The 21,206-nt window shown below is 53.9% G+C and overlaps 1 protein-coding gene across 1 annotated transcript in view; it reads right to left on the bottom strand.

Moving 5' to 3' along the window:
- LOC111140840 (calcium/calmodulin dependent protein kinase II alpha) overlaps nt 1-21,206 on the bottom strand; it is a 58,076-nt gene that overhangs the window by 29,117 nt on the left and 7,753 nt on the right. Inside the window, exons 2-6 of the mRNA XM_022493053.1 lie at nt 14,299-14,393; nt 7,392-7,451; nt 2,258-2,312; nt 1,348-1,413; nt 1,172-1,244 (exon numbers count right to left, since the gene is read on the bottom strand). Coding sequence (XP_022348761.1) covers nt 1,172-1,244; nt 1,348-1,413; nt 2,258-2,312; nt 7,392-7,451; nt 14,299-14,393 — 349 coding nt within the window. The remainder of the gene's footprint in view (nt 1-1,171; nt 1,245-1,347; nt 1,414-2,257; nt 2,313-7,391; nt 7,452-14,298; nt 14,394-21,206) is intronic.

Genomic DNA, 21,206 nt, shown 5'->3' with positions numbered 1-21,206 from the left:
GCACAAGAGGGAGGAGGTACCATGAAGCTGCCCAAGGACCTCAGGCCTGAGCTGGAGGCCTGATCTGGGTGGCCCCCAAGGGCAGCACCGGGGCTCATAGGCCAGAGTAGGAAAGATGAAAAGAGACTTTCCCAGTGGTTCGAGGGGGCTGCCTCTCAAGAAGTGAGTTCAGAGAGGCGCCTGGGTGGCTCAGTGGGTTCAGCCTCTGCCTTCAGCTCAGGTCATGATTCCAGGGTCCTGGGATCGAGCCCCACATCGGGCTCTCTGCTCAGCGGGGAGTCTGCTTCCCCTCTTCTCTCTCTGCCTGCTGCTCTGCCTACTTGTGATTTCTCTCTGTCAAATAAATAATAAAATCTTTAAAAAAAAAAAAAAGAGAAGTGAGTTCAGAGTCGCTGAAGGCCAAACAGCAGAGGTTCACAGGCACCTAGAAGGGACCACTGCAGGAGCAGGAGCTGTGCTGAGTGGCTTTTTGGCCCCGACCCCCACAGGCCCAGCGTCTGGGGTCAGAAGGCCAGGGCTCCATCCTAGCTCAGGCACAACTGAATGGCAGAGTCTTGGGCAAGTCCCTTAGACTCTGTAGGCCTCTGTTTGCTGCTCTGAAAATCGGGGGACCTTGAGGCTCGACAGAGGGGAGCGAGGAGTCTGTGCCGACCAGGCAAGGCTATGCGGCTACTGCCCACCCTAGATTGCACATCTGCCCAGACCTTTCTCCTCCTTCAGTGGGAAGAGGAAGGACTCTGGGGGCCCCAAGGCCTGTGCTTCTTCTCCCTGTACCTGCCAGGGATCCAGAAACAAGAACTCGGTGTCCCTGCGCACTGGGTACTGTGCTGTCTCCTTTGACAGAACCAGCAACCCCCAGCAGAGGTTGCCATGGCAACCCCACCGCAAGGCAGCTGAGGCCCTGTGGCTGGAGAGTGGCCTGGCTGGGACCTGGACCCCACCAGAGCCAGCCTGGGGCGACCTTACAACAGCTTACCTGGTCTGGCCCGGAGCACATGGGCCTGGGCATCAGGAGACTGGATCCGAAGCTTGGCTACTCCTCCCTGCACCCTGTTTCCTCATCGGAACCATGGGGTAGGTACTCCCCGGCCCAGCCCAACTCAGGGCAATTGAAGGGATTCTGATGATCCCCTCGGCTTTGCAGGGGAGCCCCCTTGGGTGTGTCACTCACCTTCAGGTCCCGGTGCACCACACCCATCTGATGGCAGTGGAGAACGGCCTCCAGGATCTGCTGGATACAGTGACTGCGGAGAGAGAGGACAGGGTCCCCCTGTGAAGGCGGACATCCCCTGGGGAGCTGGGAAGCTGGTGGGGGAGACGCCCTGCCCCCAGGCACCTGGTGCTCACCTAGCATCCGCCTCACTGTAATACTCCCGGGCCACGATGTCCTCAAACAGTTCCCCACCGGTAACCCTGGGGAGACAGGCACAGAGTCACCCTCCCACGAAGGCCTCTGGGGTTGCCTCTTCTGGAAGAGTCTCTGGGAAGCTAAGGGCGTGACCCAGGGACCTCAGAATCTCAGTCCAAAGGGAGGAATCCCTGGGGCCCCGGGGTGCCTCCCGCTGCAGCCCTCTTCCTGGCTCCCATCCCACCCTTCCACGGACTGCCCTCCCCTCCCCCACTTGCCCTTCTCTCCCGCTGGGTCCACACTGGAGTTAGGTCAGGGGGTGGGACACTCAGAGGGTATCACTCAGGTTCATCAGGAAGCCCAGGGGCTGGGGTTTTTGTTGTTGTTGTTGTTTGTTTCATAAACTTTAGTTTTTAGAGTAACGTGAGGCACACAGCAAAACTGAGCTGAAGGCACAGAGAGCTCTCCTGTACCCACACATGCAGAGCCTTCCCCATGATTAACTGTTTTCGGCAGATGGGGCCAGTGTCTTTGCTGAGTTTCTCTGCCAACCCGAGAACCTATCATTTCATTATTGTTTGTCATTCGATTGAGTGGCTTTCAAAACTTGAAAATTACTCCAAAAGGAAACTTTATATTGCCACTGGACATGGGAAGCCAGCACCGCTGGCCACAAATAGAAACAAAGCAGTAAGACAGCAGAAGTAACAAGTGTGCGTTGGCGTTTCAGGATGACCCACCCACCTTGTCTGGGTGGCAGGCCTATCATGTTCGGGAAACTTCCGTCTCAAAAGGGAATTCAGCCCAGCCTGCCGGCATTTGGGACTCAGGCCAAGGGACCCACCTAGGTCTTCCCTGCTCAGGCTGCCCCTTGAGCCCCTGCATGACCCGGGGTGGGCCCAGACTCACAGGTCGAAGATCAGGTAATGGTGTCCCTCCTCGGAGATGCTGTCGTGGAGCCGGACTGTGGGAGGGGCCCAAGCAGCCAGTTAACCCGGAAGCACTGCTTCCACCTCCTCCCGCCCTCTCACCTCACCCCTCCGATGGCCAACATACCAACTTCTCAGTCACTGAGCACAAGCCAGGTAACAGGTGCCTTGACAAATGCCAGTGAACGATGGTGACTGACCTCGGGCATCGTCAAAAGAAGCCCAGGTTTAAAGATGAAAGGCCCCTCCCCGCTTTGGTCAAAGTCTGGCCTCTTCCTTCCTCCAACCCTTAGCTTCCTGGCTGGGCAGTCTGGCATCACGGAAATTGCTCAGATCTCTGCCACTTGCTAGCTGTGTGACCCCACGCAAGTTGCTCCACCTTTCTGAGCCTCTTTTTTCTTGCCTGGACAATGAGAATGAAACTCCTGGACCTGCAGCCTTGTTGTGAGAACTCCATGAGGCACACAGGTGGTGTTCGCCCAGGGCCAACCCTGGGGAAGATCCATGCCGGGCAACCAGATGAGAAATAAGAGAGCCGGTGTTGGTGGGAGGACCGGGGTCCCTGGGTTAGGCCTGCTGAGAAACTGTCATCTCTTCACACCTCACTTACCAAGAACAGGGGCAAGACTCCCAGGAGCCCAGAGCTCCCAAAATTACCCCCTGAGATTCTGGAGGGAAGGACCCGAGGCCCAGAGCTGACTCAGGGGCTGTACCCTGCCAGCCAACTGCATTTTCTCCCAGGACAGATTCACATCCTTTCCCTGAGCCACAGCCTAAAAACGTCCACAGAGCGGGGTGCATGCTCAGAGAATCAGGATACGTCGCCCAACGGAAGATCACACAGCTGTTAAGATAATACAGCAGTTACGTTTCCCCTGGTTCCGAATCATCTCTGAATTATGTTGTTTGGCAAAAAAGCAAAGTACAAAACAGTGTGTGTGGTACTTAAAAAGATGTATTTAGGCCTGTTTGTGGCATAAGTGTCTTTGGAAGGATACAAAAAAGTGGGCATTGGGGGAACTTGGGGAGGGGAATCGGGAGGGCAGGAGTGGTGGGTGGGTGAGACTATCTGCTTTATCTGCGGTCCTAGTGCCATCCGAATTCTGGCCATATGCATATGTTTCTGACTCAGTATTGAGTCCCCCCAATGGCTTATGGCTCTCTTATCTGCACATAAAGTTTGGAGAAGCAGGTGTCAAATACATCAGAGTAGGCATCTACTATGGGGGCAGGGGAAAATGTGGCTAGAGATGGAGGAGAACAGGAACACAAATATTTTTAAAGATTTATTTATTTAAGTAATCTCTGCACTGAATGCAGGGCTAGAACTCACAGCCCTGAGACCCAGAGTCATACTCCACCAGGACTGAACCGACCAGGCACCTTGGGAGCACCACACGTATAGAAACACCCGAGAAGGTACAAACATCACATATCATATGAAAACATGTATCGTACAGTATAACCTCTATGTCCCAAGGCTATAGAATATACTTTAAAAATTGTCTTCTCATTGATCTACCATAAACTTGCATTATTAGTGTAGCCAGATAAAGTTAAAAACAAAAACAAAAACAAAAACAAAAACAAAACCCTTTCCGGGTGCCTGGGTGCCTCAGTTGGTTAAGCATCTGCTTTTGGCTCCGGTCGTGATCCCAGGGTCCTGGGATCTAGTCCCACATCATGCTCCCTGCTTAGCAGGGAGCCTGCTTCTCCCTCTCCCTCTACCCCTTCCCCCTGCCTGTGATCTCTCTCTCTCAAATAAATAAATAAATCTTTATAAAAAAGGAAAAGAAGGCTGCCCGTCTAAGCAGCCAGCAAGGGGAACACAGGCTGGATTCCAGCCGCCACCTGCATAAGGGCCCTGGGATAGGCTTTCGTCCCTGAGAGGGGGCACCAGCACAACTCAGAACCCAGGAGACAGGACACATAAAACCTCCCCTCCCATCAGGGAAGGCTGCCCTGAGAAAGAACAGTCCAAAGCCAAAGAGGAAAAGGAAGATTCAAGCGCCACCACGGGGTATGAAAGGGTCTCACCACGTGGTAGAGATTGACATGTCTGTGGTCACTGAGCTATGTTGCCAGCTTTTGACTTTTTAAAATATTTCCATAGATCCAACAAATCTGTAACCTAGTTTTCATTTATATAGCTGGACTCACGAATTTCTGACATTCTTTTCATATTTCCAACAGGGATGGTTTTTTTTCTTGGAAATTGAAGGGCAATGCTTGCTGCCCTAGCCTCTGCCCTCTGACGCACACTTCCTGGTGTCCCCTTGGGAGGTTCGATGGAATGGTGAGAATCTGGGCTCTGGAGTCAGTCTTGCTGGGCTCACCTCCCAGCTCTGCTTCCTGTAAGCTGTGTAACTTTGGGCAAATTAGGTAACCTCTCTGAGCTTCCTTTCTTACCCATAGTGCTAACACCACTGGCCTGCTGCGGGGGGGATAATTGATGATGCTTGTAAAGCCCTCAACTCAGGGCCCGGCACCGGGAGAACTTGACAAATGAGGACACTGTCGTCTACCTCACCGACCAGCTTCACTCCTCTTGCCTACCCCCAAATCCCCTGCTAAACTCTCAGGGTGTCCCCTGCTCCCCGGGGTGGCCTCAGTGTCGGCCCCATCAGCAGGTGGTGATGGTACAGTGTGGGGTATTGTTCCTGTCCCGTGTGCGCAGCACAGCTGGACCCCCTGTGCTGAGCCAGGGCCTCCCTGACTCGGTCCCCCCCAGGGCTGGGCACCAGCCCCACGTGGACAGCAGCCAGTAAGCATGGCTAGAGTCACCCAGCAGGCTGACTAGGGCTCAGTCCAGCTCCTCCAGCCACAGGCTTGCCTCTGGGGTTCTGCAGCCACAGCTGCACCTGTCTCCACTTCTTCTGGGAGATTATAATCTACATAGAAGTGAGATGCTTGGAGGTTTAGGAAGCAGGGCCTTTCCATCCCTGAGATAGTTTTGGGGTTCTTCCCCAAATCCTCCTGATCTGGGGCTCAGCTCTGCTCTCCACGTCTCTGTGCGTTAGCTACCCCATCCCAATGTCATCCTCACTCCTGCAGCGCATCCTCATCCTTGGCACATGGTTGGGTCCCAGATACCCTTGCCGTCAGGTGAAGGAAAGAAGGAAAGAAGGAAGAGGGGAGAAGGAGGGGGAGGGAAGGGGAGGGGAGGGGAGGAAGGAAGGAGAAAAGGCCTCAGTGATGATGATGATGGTGAAGCACCATTTCTGAGACTTTGCCACAGGCCAGACTTGTGCTAAGTGCTTTCCTTGCAATTTCTCACTTAACCTGCCCAGCAATTGTAAAAGACGGCTACTGTGCTTGCCCTCACGAACCTGTGCGCCTCAACACCTAGCAAGCAGCAGAGCTGGGATTGGACCCCGGGAGCAAACCGCATTCTCTTAACTAGCACGTTAAACACAGCGCCCTGATCTGGTGACCAAACATCATGACGCCTCAGAAGAGTGAGAATTGCACGGAGGTTACGGTTTCGGGAGAGGTTGTCTTGTGCGAAGGTGTAGACTGAGGACAAGGGGGAGCAGCCCCTACCTCGGGACTGTCGTGGGGCTATGCTTTAATTAATCATCACAACTCTACGAGGTGGCTATCATTGCCATTTCCCAGATGAGAAAACCGAGCTTCAGAGCGGTTCAGCAATGGGTCCAGGGTCACACAGCCACCAAGCAGAGGATCGGAGCTGCAGACTGTCAGCCCCAGAGCCCATAAGGTACTGCTCCCCATGTACAGTGGGGCGAGGAGGGGGGAGGCTGAGAGGGAGGAGGAGGCAGGGTTGACCCGAGACAGTTGTAGTGTGCAGCAACACACACACACACACACACACACACTCCCCGCCTCCTTCCCCTGGCGCTGATTGCCTTTCTAAGAACCATGGGACTTCGGAGTCAGAGCTCCCTCTCAACCCGTCCGTCATACTGCTGGGCAGGTGGACGCCCTGAGTAGGGCAGGAGCTGCCTGAGGCCACACAGTGAGTCCGTCAGCCGGTGGTCAGGATCGGGGTACAAGCAGGCCTGCCCCCCACCTGCCGCCTTGCTGCCCCTCCTCTCATTCTGGTCCTGGAGCCTCTGGCTGCTGTTTGCGCAGTTCTGCTCCCCTTCCTTGGGCACGGGGAAGGGGAGGTGCCTTTGGGGTATAAATAGCAGACTGAGACGCTTCTCTCTGGCAGGAGGGTTAACCCTTGGGGCTCTGGGCACTGAGCTATGCTTCCTTCCCAAGGGCAAAGGCGTGGTGGCTGCCCGAGTGGGAATATTCCTTAGAGAGCACCTAGGCCTTGTTCCTCAAAGTGTGGTCTGACGCAGCAGCCTTGGCATTGCCTTGGAGCGTGCCAGAAATGCAGAATCCCGGGCCCCACCCAAAGCCACTGAACCAGAATCCACCTTTAAACAGGAAGCCCACGGGATGCAGAGAGTATCTCCTTGTGGAGATTGGGAGAAATGGCTCAGAGAGGACAGGGCTCCCACCCAAGGTCACACAGCCATTCCTTGACAGGACTATATCTAGAATCTGCTCTTCCTCCCCTCCCCAACCCCCTGGCCACACCACCCCAACTCAGAACACTGATGGGCAGGGATGCAGACCCCCAGTCCTGCATGGGGGAGGAGGGGAGATCAGGCCGTGAAGCGTGGTCTAGGCCCAGCCTCTCCCCTGCAGTCTGTGTTCAGTCTGCCCCTGGGGCAGGACCTTGGAGCTTGCCTCTGGGGCAGGCAGGCTGCTGGTCTAGGTAGGTGGGCAGGCCACAGTGCCAGGCTGACTCAGCTTGGGGTAGGTTTGGGGAGTGGGCCGTTATGGTCAAGGCCACGCCTGGCCTATTTTTGGTCTCTCCCGGAGCTTCGGAGCTTCGGGAGTTTTCCTGAAACAGCTTTTCTGAAGGAGGCTGCCGGCAGCGTGGGCTAGGAGGGAGGGCCCCTTCTTCACCTTCCCCCCAACCAAGCTGGTCTCTGAGAAATGTGGAGACCATTAAAGGCACCCCCTTTCCCATCCCTACTGCCACCATCCACAGGGAAGAGAAAAGCTGCCCTCCCTGCCCGGAAGACCCACTGGCTTGGCCTGGGCACGGGGCCAGGCTCCACCCACCCCCCTCACACATACCCCCGCCAGCTCACCGATGTTGGGGTGCTTCAGCAGGCGGCAGATGCGGGCTTCGCGCTCCAGCTTCTGATGATCTGAAACACAGACACCCAGCTGAGTCCCAGGTGAGGGAGGAAACCTCACCTACTGTCTCCGCCTCTTCATGGCCTCTTATGGTCTGCGCCCCCAAGGCAGCCCCTTCCACCCCACCACACACACTACCCCCCCCCCCCCCCCCCCCCCCCCCCCCCGTCTGGATAAGCTTGCATTTCTGGCAGAGCCTCTGGGTTCTCCAGGAAGGCGGTGGGAGGCAGCAGAGAAGGGGGGATGGGGGGAGGGGTTGCAGGGCCTTGGAAGTCCCTTCTTCTCTCTGGGCCTTTGTTTCTAGGGTTCTCAAATGAGGTGCATCTCCAAGTCCCATCTGCTGAGCCTGGAACACCCCCTACCCCACCCCAGGGTAGGCTCCTGCTTCCCCGTCTCCAGGCTTGCCACCTCCTGGCAGGGCACTCCAGCCAGACTGAACTGCTAAATGGCATTTCTCCTGAGCCCCCCTGCTTAGTCCTTGCGCTCAGGCTTGGGGGCTTTTACCCATGTGGTTCTCTCAGCTTGGAACTTTTCCCTCTCAACCTCCCACTGTCCTTCACTGGCCATCACTCCTTCATGCCCACCTGTCCTTCGATATGCCCTCTCCCGGCAGCCTGTCCTTCCAGAATAGGAGGGGGCCCTCCTCTGTGTTCTCAGGGCCTCAGGACAACACATCTCACTTTAGCTCACGGGGACCTTTACCCTTAAAGGCAAGTGCTTGGTCCCTGTTGTACCCCTGGCATCTACTCAAATGCCTGGCACATAGTAGGTGCTCAAGAAGTCATTGAATTATAGAATAAACCATGGACTGATCAACTTTCTAGGGGAGTGTATATTTCTCTGCAGCAGAAGAGCTGTATTAATTCACAGAGGCCGCCTCCCTTCCAGGGGACTCCGGGCCAGGGACACCCCAGAGAATCTGCAGGGTAGAGCCCGAATATGGCAGCCTCTGGGCTTTACCTGGATCTCTCACCCCTGCTCTCCAGGATTTCTGTCCAGACCCCCGGGGAGGAGGACTTGTTCAGAATCTGTCCCGTGGTCTCCCGCCCTGGGGCTGCTGGGAACAATCCTACCCGTGACTCTCTTCCGTCCTCCCAACCATCCTGCTCTGTGGGCATCACTGTCCCCATTTTAGGCACTTCTCAATTTCCTTTCTGGTGCTTTTCTCACAATTCCATAGTTAACGCCTTAATTTAAAGAACCAGAACACAAAGGGAACGAGTAGAATATTTACTACGTGCCAGGCACCGTGCAGAGCACCTCGACCCCATCTCAAGTCCTCACAACAACCCTTCATGCTCCGACCTTACAGAGGAGGAAACAGAGGTTCCTAGAAACTGAGTACCAGGCTCACAGCCTCACCTGATCCGTGGTGATCAGCAGAGCCACACACTGTACCCAGGCAGTCAGACTCCAGGCGTGAGCTTTACTGTGCTGTAGCACTCTCTGCACCCTGACTCATCGCCCCCCACCTCCACCAGCCCCCAATTTCTGAATGGGAAAATCAGGGTGCCTAGGAGGGACCCCACGCAGACACTCAGAGGCAGAGCCCGGATTCAAACTCCAGTCTCTGACTGGCCCCTTCAGAGCACGCAGCCTCCAAGGAAGGCAGTAAGGACGGAGAAAGTCCCAGCCCTTGTCCCCAGGCAGGCAGCTCCCCTTTCCCTTGTCCCTTCATTAGAGCAACCCCTGCCCTCCCTCCATGGGCTGCACAGATCAAGAGTAATACTGAAATGCGGCTTTTTCATCAGCAAAGCAATTAAGTCCACGCCTGTCTCCATTGAGCCTAAGCTCAACTCCCCAGCTGGAGGTGGACTATAGGCTAGGGGAAGGGAGGCTGCCTACACTGGGGGAGGCAACCTCCCCCTGGTCCCCCCTCCCTCCCGCTGCCCCCCCACCCAGCTTCCTTCCCCAGCCTCCAGGATGGTAGGAGACCGATTCCGCACAAAGGAGGGGCCTCTCCCTCCCGAGCTGCTGAGGGCCCTCAGTGGACTGAGGACGGCTGGACACCCTCCCCCCCACCAGCCCTACAACCCTCTCCCCTACCCCACCCATCCCCAGCAGAACCGGAAACCAGGGCAGTCAAGTGGGGCCTATCAGAGGGGGCTGGGGGCTATAGGTTCAGGGAACAAGGTTGGTACAGCCTGTACATTTAGGGGATGAGGGACCCAAGCGCAGAATTCTGATGTTTCACCACCACATCATGTTACCCAGGAGTGGCACTGAAAGGACACGCAGGTCACACAGCCTCACACTGGGGCCTGATGGCCAGCCCTCACTGCCAGAAATGTCAGGAACTGTTTCTATGAACCTGGCAATCATCTTGTGCATTGTCCAATCACGCCACATTGCCACTCTCTGGGCTTTTAGCATGAATTTGTTGAATTTATGTAAACATATATATTATTCACCAGTTTTTGTATCTCTGACATGTTTCTATTTTCTAACATTCCTCAAAGGAAGTAGGGACGGCGTTTCTTTTGACCTCTGAGGCCTTGCCCCGTTCTGTAGGTAAGGAAACTGAGGTCCAGTGATAAGGAGCAGTCCCGTTATCAAAGTCACTCAATAAGGTGGTCAAGCCTCTTTAGAACCCACAGCTCTGAGGAACCACTCCTGGATGCTTTCCGCACTCCAGCCAATAGTCTTTGGTAGCCAAGGACCTCTTATTAAAATATGAATTAGATTCTATCTCTCTCTGGCTTCAAACTCTCCAACAACCCTTCAGACTCCCCATTGTACTTGTAACCCAAACTCCTCACCATGGCCAGGCAGACCCCGCTGGTCCTGCCTCATCTTGGCCTTGGAACTTCAGCCACAGTGGCCACCTTTCTGGCCTCAGGCACACTAAGCCCCTTCCCACCTCAGGACCTTTGCACTTGCTGGACATTTTGCCTAGGATGCTTTTCCCCTGGGTCTTCTCATGGCTGCCTCCTTCTCCTCAGGCTGGTCCAGCACAATATCACCTCTTCAAAGAGCTCCCCCGGCTGCCTTTTCCGAGGGTCTCTCCTGCCCCATCACTTCCCCACTACCCGGTCTCATTTTCTTGATAACTCGTTGTTACCTAAAATTACCTCGCTTGTTTATATGTTTAATATTCTTTACAGTCTTCCTCCCTAGAGAATAGGTGCGATGAGAGCAAGACGTTATCTGTCAGTCACAGCCATGCCCCAGGGCCCAGAGCCACTAAGCAGCGTGTCCAAGGTCTCCTAGCTAAGAGATGGCAGAACTGGAATTTCAATCCATGTTCAAAATTACTGTACCATATTGCCTCCCATTCTCATAATTAATTAATTGACAAATCAATCCATTCAGCTAGATAGATAACAGCCTCCCAATGGTGAAAGGCCTGAGGGACTCCTCCTGCCCAAGTACCTGGAAGGATTGTCCCTAATGTTCACCATGATACCTTGTGAACCTTCTCCCTCCCTCCCTAGGGGCAGGCCTCCAGGGTGTTGGGGCTAAGGGGCCCTGCCCTGCCTAAGAACTTAGCAGGCAAGGGTAAGTGAAAGTAAGGTTCAAGGTGAAGTTCCTGGGGCCAGATAGTGCCAGCAGGGCAGAGCATTGGGGGAAGTACAATCAGGCAGCCTGGAAGGCTCTACCTGCAGAGTGAGGTGGGGGAGGGGGGCTCCAGCGGGCAGGTAGGACTCTGGCCAGAGGAACAGAAACCAGGGGGGAAAAAAATAGACCTCCAAGTCTTGGAAGAGGAAATGCTCCCACCCTCTAGAGGGCCTCAACCAGGCTTCTGCTCCTGGGAGGTTGGAAGAATAATCCCAAGGGCCAAGATTGCCAGGCAGGGGTGGGGAGTAAACTGAGGAAGACGAGAAGGATCTGTCTTCGGATCCTTAGAGCATGAACCTGAAGCTGAGGGGCAGCATGAATGAGCCCATGCCACGCTTATCACCCCATGTCCTGGGACTGGTTGCCCAGGAGCCAAGGAGGCGATCCCTCAGCGCTCAAATGGCTAAGGGTTACTATAGCGGTCTCTGCACCCTGCAGTCACTTCTGGCTGTACCAGCCACATCCGTGTGCCCGGCGCCCCTAACATATTAAGGAGTTTCTTCTCTGCGCTGGCTAAGACTGTGGCTGGGAAGCCTACGGAGCCCCCGACAGCGAGTTATCATTGAGCGAGCAAGCTATGGTCGCTGCGGACGGGGTTTTTTTCATTGCAGGAGCTCGGGCCTCACCTACTGACTCCAGCCCTCCAGGATGGAACTAAAGCAGCCACTTTTTTTGAAAGGCTCCTGAGGGGATCTGGCAGGGCCTGAGACAGGCAAAATTTTCACTTTCCATTCCATGTCCTTAAGACTTCTTGAAATTGTTTACACTATGAGCATTTTATCTAAAAGAGTATTTTTAAAATACATATAAAAAAAATAATCTCCTGGGTTGGGGAGCCATTCAACAGAATAAGGGGCTGACCCGGGTGGGGAAGGGGAAGCCAAAACTCCCTGGGGTGAGGGGAGGGACGGACACCCCGGGTGGGCCAGGCCCCCCTGCAGAGAGCTGCCAAAGTCCCCAGGAGTGCCAGCAGGGGAAGCTTAGGGTATGTTGCCAAATCTTCAGCATCAAACTTCTCCCTTCTCCAGGCACCATGAGTGGCAAACAAAGGAACCTGCTAGAAGCAGCTCCACTCCTCCTCTCCCGCTGGGGAGAGAAGCCTTGCAGTTGGCAGACTTCTTTGAGATGGTTCCCCTGAGAACCTCCCCTCTCGCACCCTCCACACTCAGCTAGGCCTGGGCTGCCTTCCTGTAAGGATGTCAAAGTCTCAACAAATGGCCAAAGACAGGGGACTTGCTGATTTCCCCTTGGCGCTGCCCAGAGTCCCCACTGCCCAAGGAATGCTTAGTCACCTTCCAGAAAAGGGACAGTGCCCCTTCCACTGCCTCCCATACACATGTCTCTTCCTGTCAGAGTGTGTGTGTGTGTGTGTGTGTGTGTGTGTGTGTGAGAGAGAGAGAGAGAGAGAGACAGAGAGAGAGAGACTGAGAACCAGGAGGCAGGGAGAGGTGTCGCTCTGAGAATACTGTGAAGTGGCTTAAGAGGTCCAGTGCCCAGGGAGGACCTTGAAACCTGACCCTCCCTCACTTTGTAGTAACATCAACCAGTCGCCCCAAACCATGGCGCTAATCTTGCCCCTGCCCCACCTCCGCCCTGTATCTCAGGGATTGGAACATCTCCTTTGATCACGAGAGACCCAAAGCACACAGAGGGCGCCAGACTGCCACTCACACCACAGGAAGCCAGGCAGGTCCCAGCATCTGGACGTGAGGCCACGCTCCCACAGCCGCCCTACCCACCCTGGCTCCCTGCCCCTGGCTCCAGCTCCAGACTTTCCACGGGTGTCGTCCGTCCACACCAGCTTCCATACCGAATTTGTGCCATCTCGGCCCCCGACCCTTAGAGAACCACCCTCCACACACCCAGCCTCTTCTCCCCACAGGACACTGGCTGCCCACGGGGAGTTCAGTAACTAGGAGAAAGTGCTGGGCTCCCAGCAGCACTGAGCCAGAGAGATGAAAGACAGCAATGCACGGTCCAACATGGGGCCTGCTGGGAGGCCTGCAGGGGGCCATGTGAACATCCTGTACCAGACTTTGTGAACCCCACACCTGCTGGGCACCAGCCCCCACACAGATGCCACTATGCCAGATCAACACCTGGCCATGACGCCAGCTCCTCAGATGATGTCTCCTGTGCTGCACCTGTACCTGCCGCACCCGGCAGGACCCTCTCCACCACCAGGGGTCCCCAAGGCAGCTTAGACACCATTCAGAGCAGGCACTAGATTTTTGAACATAACCTTCCCCGACACACTGACCATGGATGCTACCATTACTGCTCTAACCACACGCTAACGGCAAGAAGCCAGGCTCCTGGGCAGGCTTTCCAAGTTCCAGTATCCACATGGACCACCGGGGTATCTTGCTAAAATGCAGATCCTGATTCCTTAAGCCTGGAAACAGAATGTGCATTTCTAGCGATCTCCTGGTAATGCTGACTCTGCTGGTCTAGGACCACTTCCAAACCAGAATTACCTGGGGATTTTTTTTTTTTTTTTCAAATTCTGGTCACACCCCACACGGATGAAGTTACAACCCCTTGGTGGGGAGGAAAGCATCAAGAGATCTTAAAGCTCTCTAGGGGTTCCAGAGTGAGGACAGGCTGGGGAGCCCCTGTTCTAGGGACTAGTTAGGGATGAGAGGGTGGACCAGTGTGGCTGAAGCGGGATGCCCCTAGAGTTCACTGGACACTGGTAGAGCGCTAGGATGTGCTGGGTGCTGTCCTAGGTACTGGGTGTAGCAGGGAATGAGAGCTGTCCCCACCCGCTGGAGCTTATAGCCAAGATGCATGTTAAGTAAGGGACCGAGCCAGCAAATGGGACAAGCGCAGACTGGGGGAAAGCCACAAAGAAGGTAAACAGTAATAACCGATATAAGATGGGGGAGACGGCCTCAGATGTAGGGGTCTGGGAAGTCCCTCAAAGGGTGTGACATTGAGTTGAGACCTGAAGGTTGAAAGAGGGTCAGCCTTGTAAGGAGCCAGATAAGGGAATGGTGGGTGCACAGGTCTGGAGATGAGAAAAGAATTAAGTGGCAGAAGGGCAGGGAAAGGAAGTCCCGCCTGGCACCTTAGCCTGCACCCTGGGTAGGAGGCAGAGAGCCTGGCCTGTCCGAGAGGCTGTGTCCTCTAGATCTCATGAGGAAGGAAAATGGAGGGGTCTGTTCTCATAATACCCACAGGAAGAAGACTCCCCCTGCAGCATCACCCAGGGGGTCAGACCCAGGTCCTGCTTCTAACCCAAAGCATAGAGGGGAGAAGAGCCCCAGAGGGTGAGCAAAGCACGGATCTGCCACCTACCTCTGGCCGAGAGCTTCTTGGTGTTGATGATCTTAGCAGCATACTCCTGGCCAGCCAGCACCTTCACGCACCTGCGCACCACTGAGAACGCTCCCCTAGGAGGACAGAGAAGGTGAAGGAGGGAAGGAAGGGCCCAAGGGATGCTTCGCTAGGACATGCCAAAGTTCATGCATCTGTACCTCGTTGGCTAGGGAGACCTCCTGCAGGGCTGCTCAGCTCACGGGAGCGAGTAGCCTGACTCAGGGACAGGGCAGGGCTGGAGACCCAGGAGAACGCCCGCCTGCAGGTTATGAGGCCTTGGCCTCATGAAGGATGAGCCTTCCAGAAGTGTAAGAAGTTGGGTCCACCAGGTTGTAAAACATTAGAATCATGTAGGTCACAGAATCTTGTCTCCGAAAGATTTTAGTTTTTCGGGCTTTGAGTAGGGAGCACATCAACATGACTCAAGTTCAAAAGATATTAAAATGTAGGTAGTAAGAAGGCTCCCTCCCACCCCTGTACAGCAGTCTCTGAGGTCCCATCCCCGGGGACAGCCAGTGTTCCATTCCTTGAGCATCTTTTCGCAAATACTCTCCAACACATAAAGGGCTTTGGACCCCGCATGCTGTTCTGCACCCTCCTTTTTCCAGGAAATATTTTGGAGACACTCCTTCCATATTGGAACATACAGAGTTCCTCATTATTTCATCAAAAGGCTGTCCTATAATTCATCTAGCCAGTCCCCTATCAGTGGGCAATTAGGTTAGTTCAGTCCATAGTTCCATGCATATTACAAACAGCCCTACAATGACTAACCTTCTACATGTGCCTTAGAACTATGTTTCCCACGTGTGCAGGTGTCTGTGGACCCACTTCGAGAACTGGTATTACTTGGTCAAAGGGTAGGTGATTGTGATAGATGATAGGAGATTATCCATTTTAGAGATCGTACCGACTTACTTTCCCGGGTATGCAAGGGGACCATTTTCCTCCACCCTTGTCCCAGTGTGTTATCAAACTTTCTTATCTTTGCTAGTGAGACAGGTGGGAAACAGCAGCTGTGTTTGATTTGTAATCCTCCTATCACCAGCGGTAGGGAAACACTTAGAGCGAGGGCTCTGTCTGTGCTTTGTATGGGGACACTGATTATTGCCATGTGGAAGGTGGCCCGTTTCCCAAATTGTTCAATATTTTGATAAAAGCCTGCAGTCTGGATATTTATGTGAAATTTCCCAATTTTTAAATACTGGCCCCTTATTCTAAAAAAAAAAAAATGTAAACATAGTGCCTGGAAAAACAAACCTAGTGTAAGGAGGGTCAGGTGGTGCGTGTAGGAACGACCTCATACCCCCTACCACGAAGGTCATCTAGTGCAATTCTGTCATGTTCCAGAGGAGGCCCCTAAACAGCCAGACCCTGACGATTGTCACTGCCATTAGTTCCCTAACCACAGACTAATGGCAAGAAGCAGGTCTATAGGCAGGTTTCCTCAATTTTAATGTGTATATGAGTCACCAGGGTGTCTTATTAAAATGCAGGTTTTGATTCCTGACGTTAGCAGTGGAGCTGAAGACTCTGAACCCCAGTGTAGCTCAGTGTAGACGGCTCATGTAGCTAGCTGTAGAGAGAGCCAGGTCTAGAACTCGGGTATTTGCATACACACTGCCCCCGCCACCAACACCCCCCCCCCGCCCCGCCCAAGGGAGCCTGCCACTCCCAGCTTCCTGATCTGGCCACCCCTCATCACATCCTCCAGACTTTGATGCCCTATCCTCAGCACAAGGGCGGGTCCAAGCCCAGGAAGCCTGCCGTCTCTGCACACACCCTGGGCATAGTGTCTCTGATTTCATGTCTGAGCCTCATGAATGGAGTCAATAGAAAACTGGAAAGGGATGAGGAAGAGCCAGCCAGGAGGGAGCATGAGACCAGGAAATGTGACCTTATAAGAAAGCACTGGAAAGCACTAGGCTATGCACTTACACTAGAATTCCTCAGCAAGTGGTTCGTCTCATGTAACAGTGGACCCTCCCTGGGTGGGGTGCACCCTTGCTGTCCTTTCCCCCAAGCCCCTGCTCCTCCCACCCCAGGACAGCAGCAATACCTGAGTTTCCTTCCCAGGGAAGCCTCCCTGTTAAGGACGCCTTCATCTGTGTTCCCAGAGCACTCGGCCCCTCCCCATCTAGCCCAAGTTCACAGTTGCTCTGTTGTTTGTCCTGTTTGTCCCTCTCACCTGATGGTAAATTCCAGGACTTTAACTTTCTTTCCCACGTCCCCATGCCCTCGTATCCAGTGTCTTCTACACACGGGGCCTCCATAAATGCTACTTTGCAGAAACAAGAAGTGGATTGAATTCACAGTGAGAGAGACTGAACGAGGCAGGGGAGTGGACATTATGTCAGGGTGTTAGGAACAGGAACAGGCATCTGAAGAAGGTAGGACATGACTGGTCTCTCAAAGGTGCCCACCCTACCCAGACAGGGGGGATGGACCCAAAGACCTTCAGGTCCCTGCCCAGCTGGAGACCACAATCCCCAAGGCCCCAGGTGAGAGTGTTTAAAGTGGCTTCATCCGGGAAAGGTTGGAGAGCTCCAGGGAGAGCAGGGGCACAGGCAGAGAGCGGCTATAAGCTCCTGAGTGCAGGGGCTGGGTCCTGCCTCACTCACCAGCATCCAGCCGGTGTTTGGTCCAGAGCTTTCAAATAATGTGGGCTGGAGGGATGGAGGGGAGGAGTAGGGGGAGGAAAGCAAGGAAGGAGGGATGGATATAATTTCTCCACTAAAGAAACAAATTCTAAGTGAAAAGTAAAAAACGAAATGAAAAATTCCGTTCCAAGCAAAGACCTTAGACCCGTGCTTATCAAACTGGCTGCTTTGGAATCCCCCGGGGATATTTTAAAAACACATATACCAAGGCCCTATCCAGACTTAACCAAACCAGAGCTTCTAGGTGAGGGCACAAGGGATCTGTATTTTCATTTAACATGCGGTCCAGGGCACTGTTTCCTGCCTGCCCTCTGGGGGTCTCCTGCTAGAGGCTCTGACGCCGGCACTGATGGGGAGGGTCACATACAACTCTCTGCAGGGGAGCTTGGCAGCCCTATGAACCTAGGCTCTGCCTTAGGAGCTGAGGACCTAAGAGCTGCATCTGTAAGACAAGAGAAGGTACATTTGCTAAACTTCCTTCTCAGAACACAGTGCCAAGCTTTTGTGTAAATCCCAGCTTCTAATTAGGGGTCCTTTTTTTTTTTTTTTTAAAGATTTTATTTATTTTCTTGAGAGAGAGCAAGAGAGAGAGAGCACAGAAGAAGAGGGAGAAGCAGACTCTCCGCTAAGTAGGGAGCCTGGCATGGGATTTGATCCCAGGACCCCAAGATCATGACCTGAGCCGAAGGTAGCTGCTTAACCAACGGAGCCACCCAGGCGCCCCTAACTGGGGGGTCCTAACTAGGTTCTAGTTAGGGGAACTGACTAGGGAGGGCAGCCACAGGGCCCGTGTACCCACAGAAGGACATCCTGTGCCTCTGAGAATAGGTATGTGCATTTTTTTCTGGGGCAAGGATGCATAGCTTTTAGCAGCTGTTCAGAGGGAGGAGTTTATCAAAACCAGTTCAGAGCTACTGATGCAGAGGGTACTAGCCTCTCCCACACCCAGACGGTATCTTCCTTTTAAATGCACGTGCACCTTTAAGCTCCTTCTTGACCATAGCAGAACTGCGGAGTTGACATTAGGATCCCCATTTAACAGATGGGGAAACTGAGGCCTCGAGTGAACAGGCATATTCCTAGTGCATCTGTGAAGAGGATCCAGGCCACCTGCACTTGCTCTTCTGACTCCACCAAAGGCAGGAACGTGTGACCCTCTAGAGCAGGGGCTCTGGGCTCACAAAGCTGTGAGCCCAGACTTTTCCTCAATGTGATATTGAACTAGGCAATTCACCCCGACCTATGCAGCCTTGGGTCTCTATCCACCCTGCTCACCATGGTGCTGGGGGTCCGGGAGACAAGGGGCAGAGGAGAATCTGCAGCAGAAATGAAACTAACCTCCTCTCTGGTATCTTTTGCTTTAAAAAGGCCTATTTCTGCATTCCCGTCCTGCATGAGCAAGTGGCCACAGCCCAGCAGCCTTGGCAAACAACAAAAGAGCCAGCCCAGTCCTCCCACGGCCCTGAGGCCCTGAGCTGAGCAGGTGGGCAGCATGGGGTGGGGCAGGAGCTTGGAAACTGCGCAGGGCAGGGAGGGGAGGAGGCCAAGGTGAGGAGCTCAGGGTGGAAGGCTGAGACCAGGGGTCCTAAGAGAAAGGGATGAGGCCTGCGTGTGAGAACCCAGTGTGAGTGTCCACAGACGGTCCGGGGAGGGTCTGTGAAGGTGTTCCTGGGTGACAAGGGGTCAAGGGGAGCCTGTCTGCCCACAGCTGTGGGCGGCCAGCCTGGGCAATGCCCTGTGTGTGAGATTCCACGGGGCTCTGGGTGTGACAAGGCGCACGTGTCTCACCCTGGGTATGAAATATACATCCACATCAGTAAGCACAGAACGTGGGCGGGGAGGCATGTGTGTGAGACAGACAGAAGGAGGGACAGAATCTCAGCTCTCAGTCCCGATGGGAGGTCCTGGGCAGGGGCCTGCCCCAACACGGGCCTCACTTTCTTTCATCTGCCACATGGGGGTTTGGGTGGGAATGAGGCTAAATAGTACAGAGGCCTTTCCATCTGTAATATTCTCTACCAGAATATCCTGTGACGGTGAAAATATTCCATGTTGTCCAATGTGACAGCCGCTAGCTTCATATGGTTATAGAGAACTTGAAAGCTGGCTAGTAGGAATGAAGAACTGAATTTTTAATTTTATTTCATTTGAGCAGATGTATGTGGCTAGTGACTACCATATTGGAGAGGGAAGTTCTATGGGGATAAGAACAGGGATTCCTGAGCCGGGCCAACCAGAGTTCAAATCATGGGGTAGCCACTTACCTGAAGCTACTTAACCTCCGTAAATCTGTTTCCTCCCCTGTGAAATGTACATGAGAACAGTACCGGTCCTGTGCAGTTGTTCCAAGGATTCAGTGAGATACAATAAGGTATGCGATGGGTTTAGCACAGCCCCTGGGGTCTAGTAAATGCCCAAGAAATGCCTTTTATAGGCATCATTATCTACGAAGTGATGAGAACAGCTGGCATCATCAGAAACAAAATGGACCTTGTTTGCCAAGCTTGGGGAAGAGGAAAGCCAGGAGAGGATGTTGCGGGGGCCATGGTGAGGAGGGGAAGAGGCTGCTCCCCAGGGTAGAGCACCCTGCCCCATGGGTGTGGACACTGCTCTCCAATAGACAGATGGAGAGGGCGCTCTGAGAGTGGGTCCAGCGCGGCTAAGAACATAGGGAATGTGCTAATGGGCCGTGAAAAGCAAGATTCACACTGGGAAATTGCTTTCTGGCTGCCTGGCAGGCTCAGTGTCCTGGGAGTTGCTGGCTGTCAGCCCGCAGGGGGCTTACCACTCTTGCTGGCCTAAAACAGCCCAAAATGCTGACGTGGAAGCCAGGTGAGCCTGGGAGCAATCAACGGGGAGCTGAAAGAGCTGGGTCCTCACCCAGTGTGGCTACCAGCTTGTTTATCCTCTGGGCCTCAGTTTCCCCATTTGCAAGATAGGGATGAGGACCCTCAGCCACACTTCTTCCTGGGCCATTTGTGAGAAGTCTCTCCTACATAGGGATGGGAAGAGGTTCCTACTACCCAAGACTGCTTCCTGCCAATTTCCTCTAAAGTAAACCTTCCCACCTTTACTCTGAGCTGCCCAGAGCCCAGTGCAGACCCCTGGGTCTCAGCAGGCAGAAGACTGTTTATGGTGGCCTTTTGGAGATAACCCCCCTCCACACTGGACCCTTGAATTGTCAGGGGTCCTGATAATTACAGGGTCTTCTCTTCACTGGCTGCTTCCTCAAACACACACATGTCTCCCTTATTCTGGAAAAATAATCATCCTGCTCCCCCAAAGTTTTTAAATTAAAAACCACGAACCTTTCTCTCGACCCAACAGCTTGGGCCACTTCCTTCCTCCCTCTTTGCTGCCAAACTTCCAGAACAAGTGTCCGACATCCGCTGCCTCCTCTTTCCACCTCCCACACTTCATGAACCCACCACAATCTGGTGCCCACCCCCGGGCTCCCCGGAAGGAAGCTGTGCCAGTCCCGCCCACCCAATGCCCCCCCAAGCCCCTGCAGCCACAGTGGGCCTGATCCACTTTGCCTGCCCCACACCAGGCGACATCTGGCCTCACTGACCTCAGGCTTGGAGGCCCAGCTTCCCTTTCGTTTCTAGGTGGCTGCATTCTCTCTGGCACCCCGCCTCTTCTCCCCCAAAATCACTACCCTCTGTTCTCTCTCCCCTGCCCTCTTATCACTTCCCTCCATCTCCTCCTCCATCTCCTCCACCCAGGGTTTAGCTGGGAATTCCTGGGGAGGCCCTGGGTGGTCATGAACACACTTAAATTGTCAATAAAATGGTTCTGTGTCTGTGCATTATTCTGTTCATCAGCTTCACAAAGCTTTCTGTGACCCCACCACCCCTGCAAATGGCAAAAGCCACTGACTGCCATACAAAATTGAAACCTGCGTCTCTACAACCCCTTTTTCCAGAATTCCAGTCCAGAGTTTCTAGCCACTCATCATCTTGTCTAGATGCTACGTGATAGGCAGCTCAGAACCAAAATCTGGTCTCCCCAGGAAAGTCTTCCCACTCTCAGTTAAGACACCTAAGCATTCTACCTCTCTGAGGTGAGCTGGGGTGATTCCAGAAAGTTCCCAGTTAAATGCAGGCAGACCTGTTATCTGTGAGAGGATTAGTATCCTGAACCCCTTGGTGGTCAGTAACTCACAGCCCAGGTTAGCTGATCTGATCACTCAGCAGAGAACAAGGCCTAGGGGTGTGGAAGCCAGAG

The sequence above is a fragment of the Enhydra lutris genome, unplaced genomic scaffold (assembly GCF_002288905.1).
Source record: "Enhydra lutris kenyoni isolate GAN:26980312 unplaced genomic scaffold, ASM228890v2 scaffoldscaffold5, whole genome shotgun sequence".
Lineage (NCBI taxonomy): Eukaryota > Metazoa > Chordata > Mammalia > Carnivora > Mustelidae > Enhydra > Enhydra lutris.
Note: the sequence above shows the minus strand (reverse complement) of the source record. Positions and strands in the feature narration are given on the sequence as shown.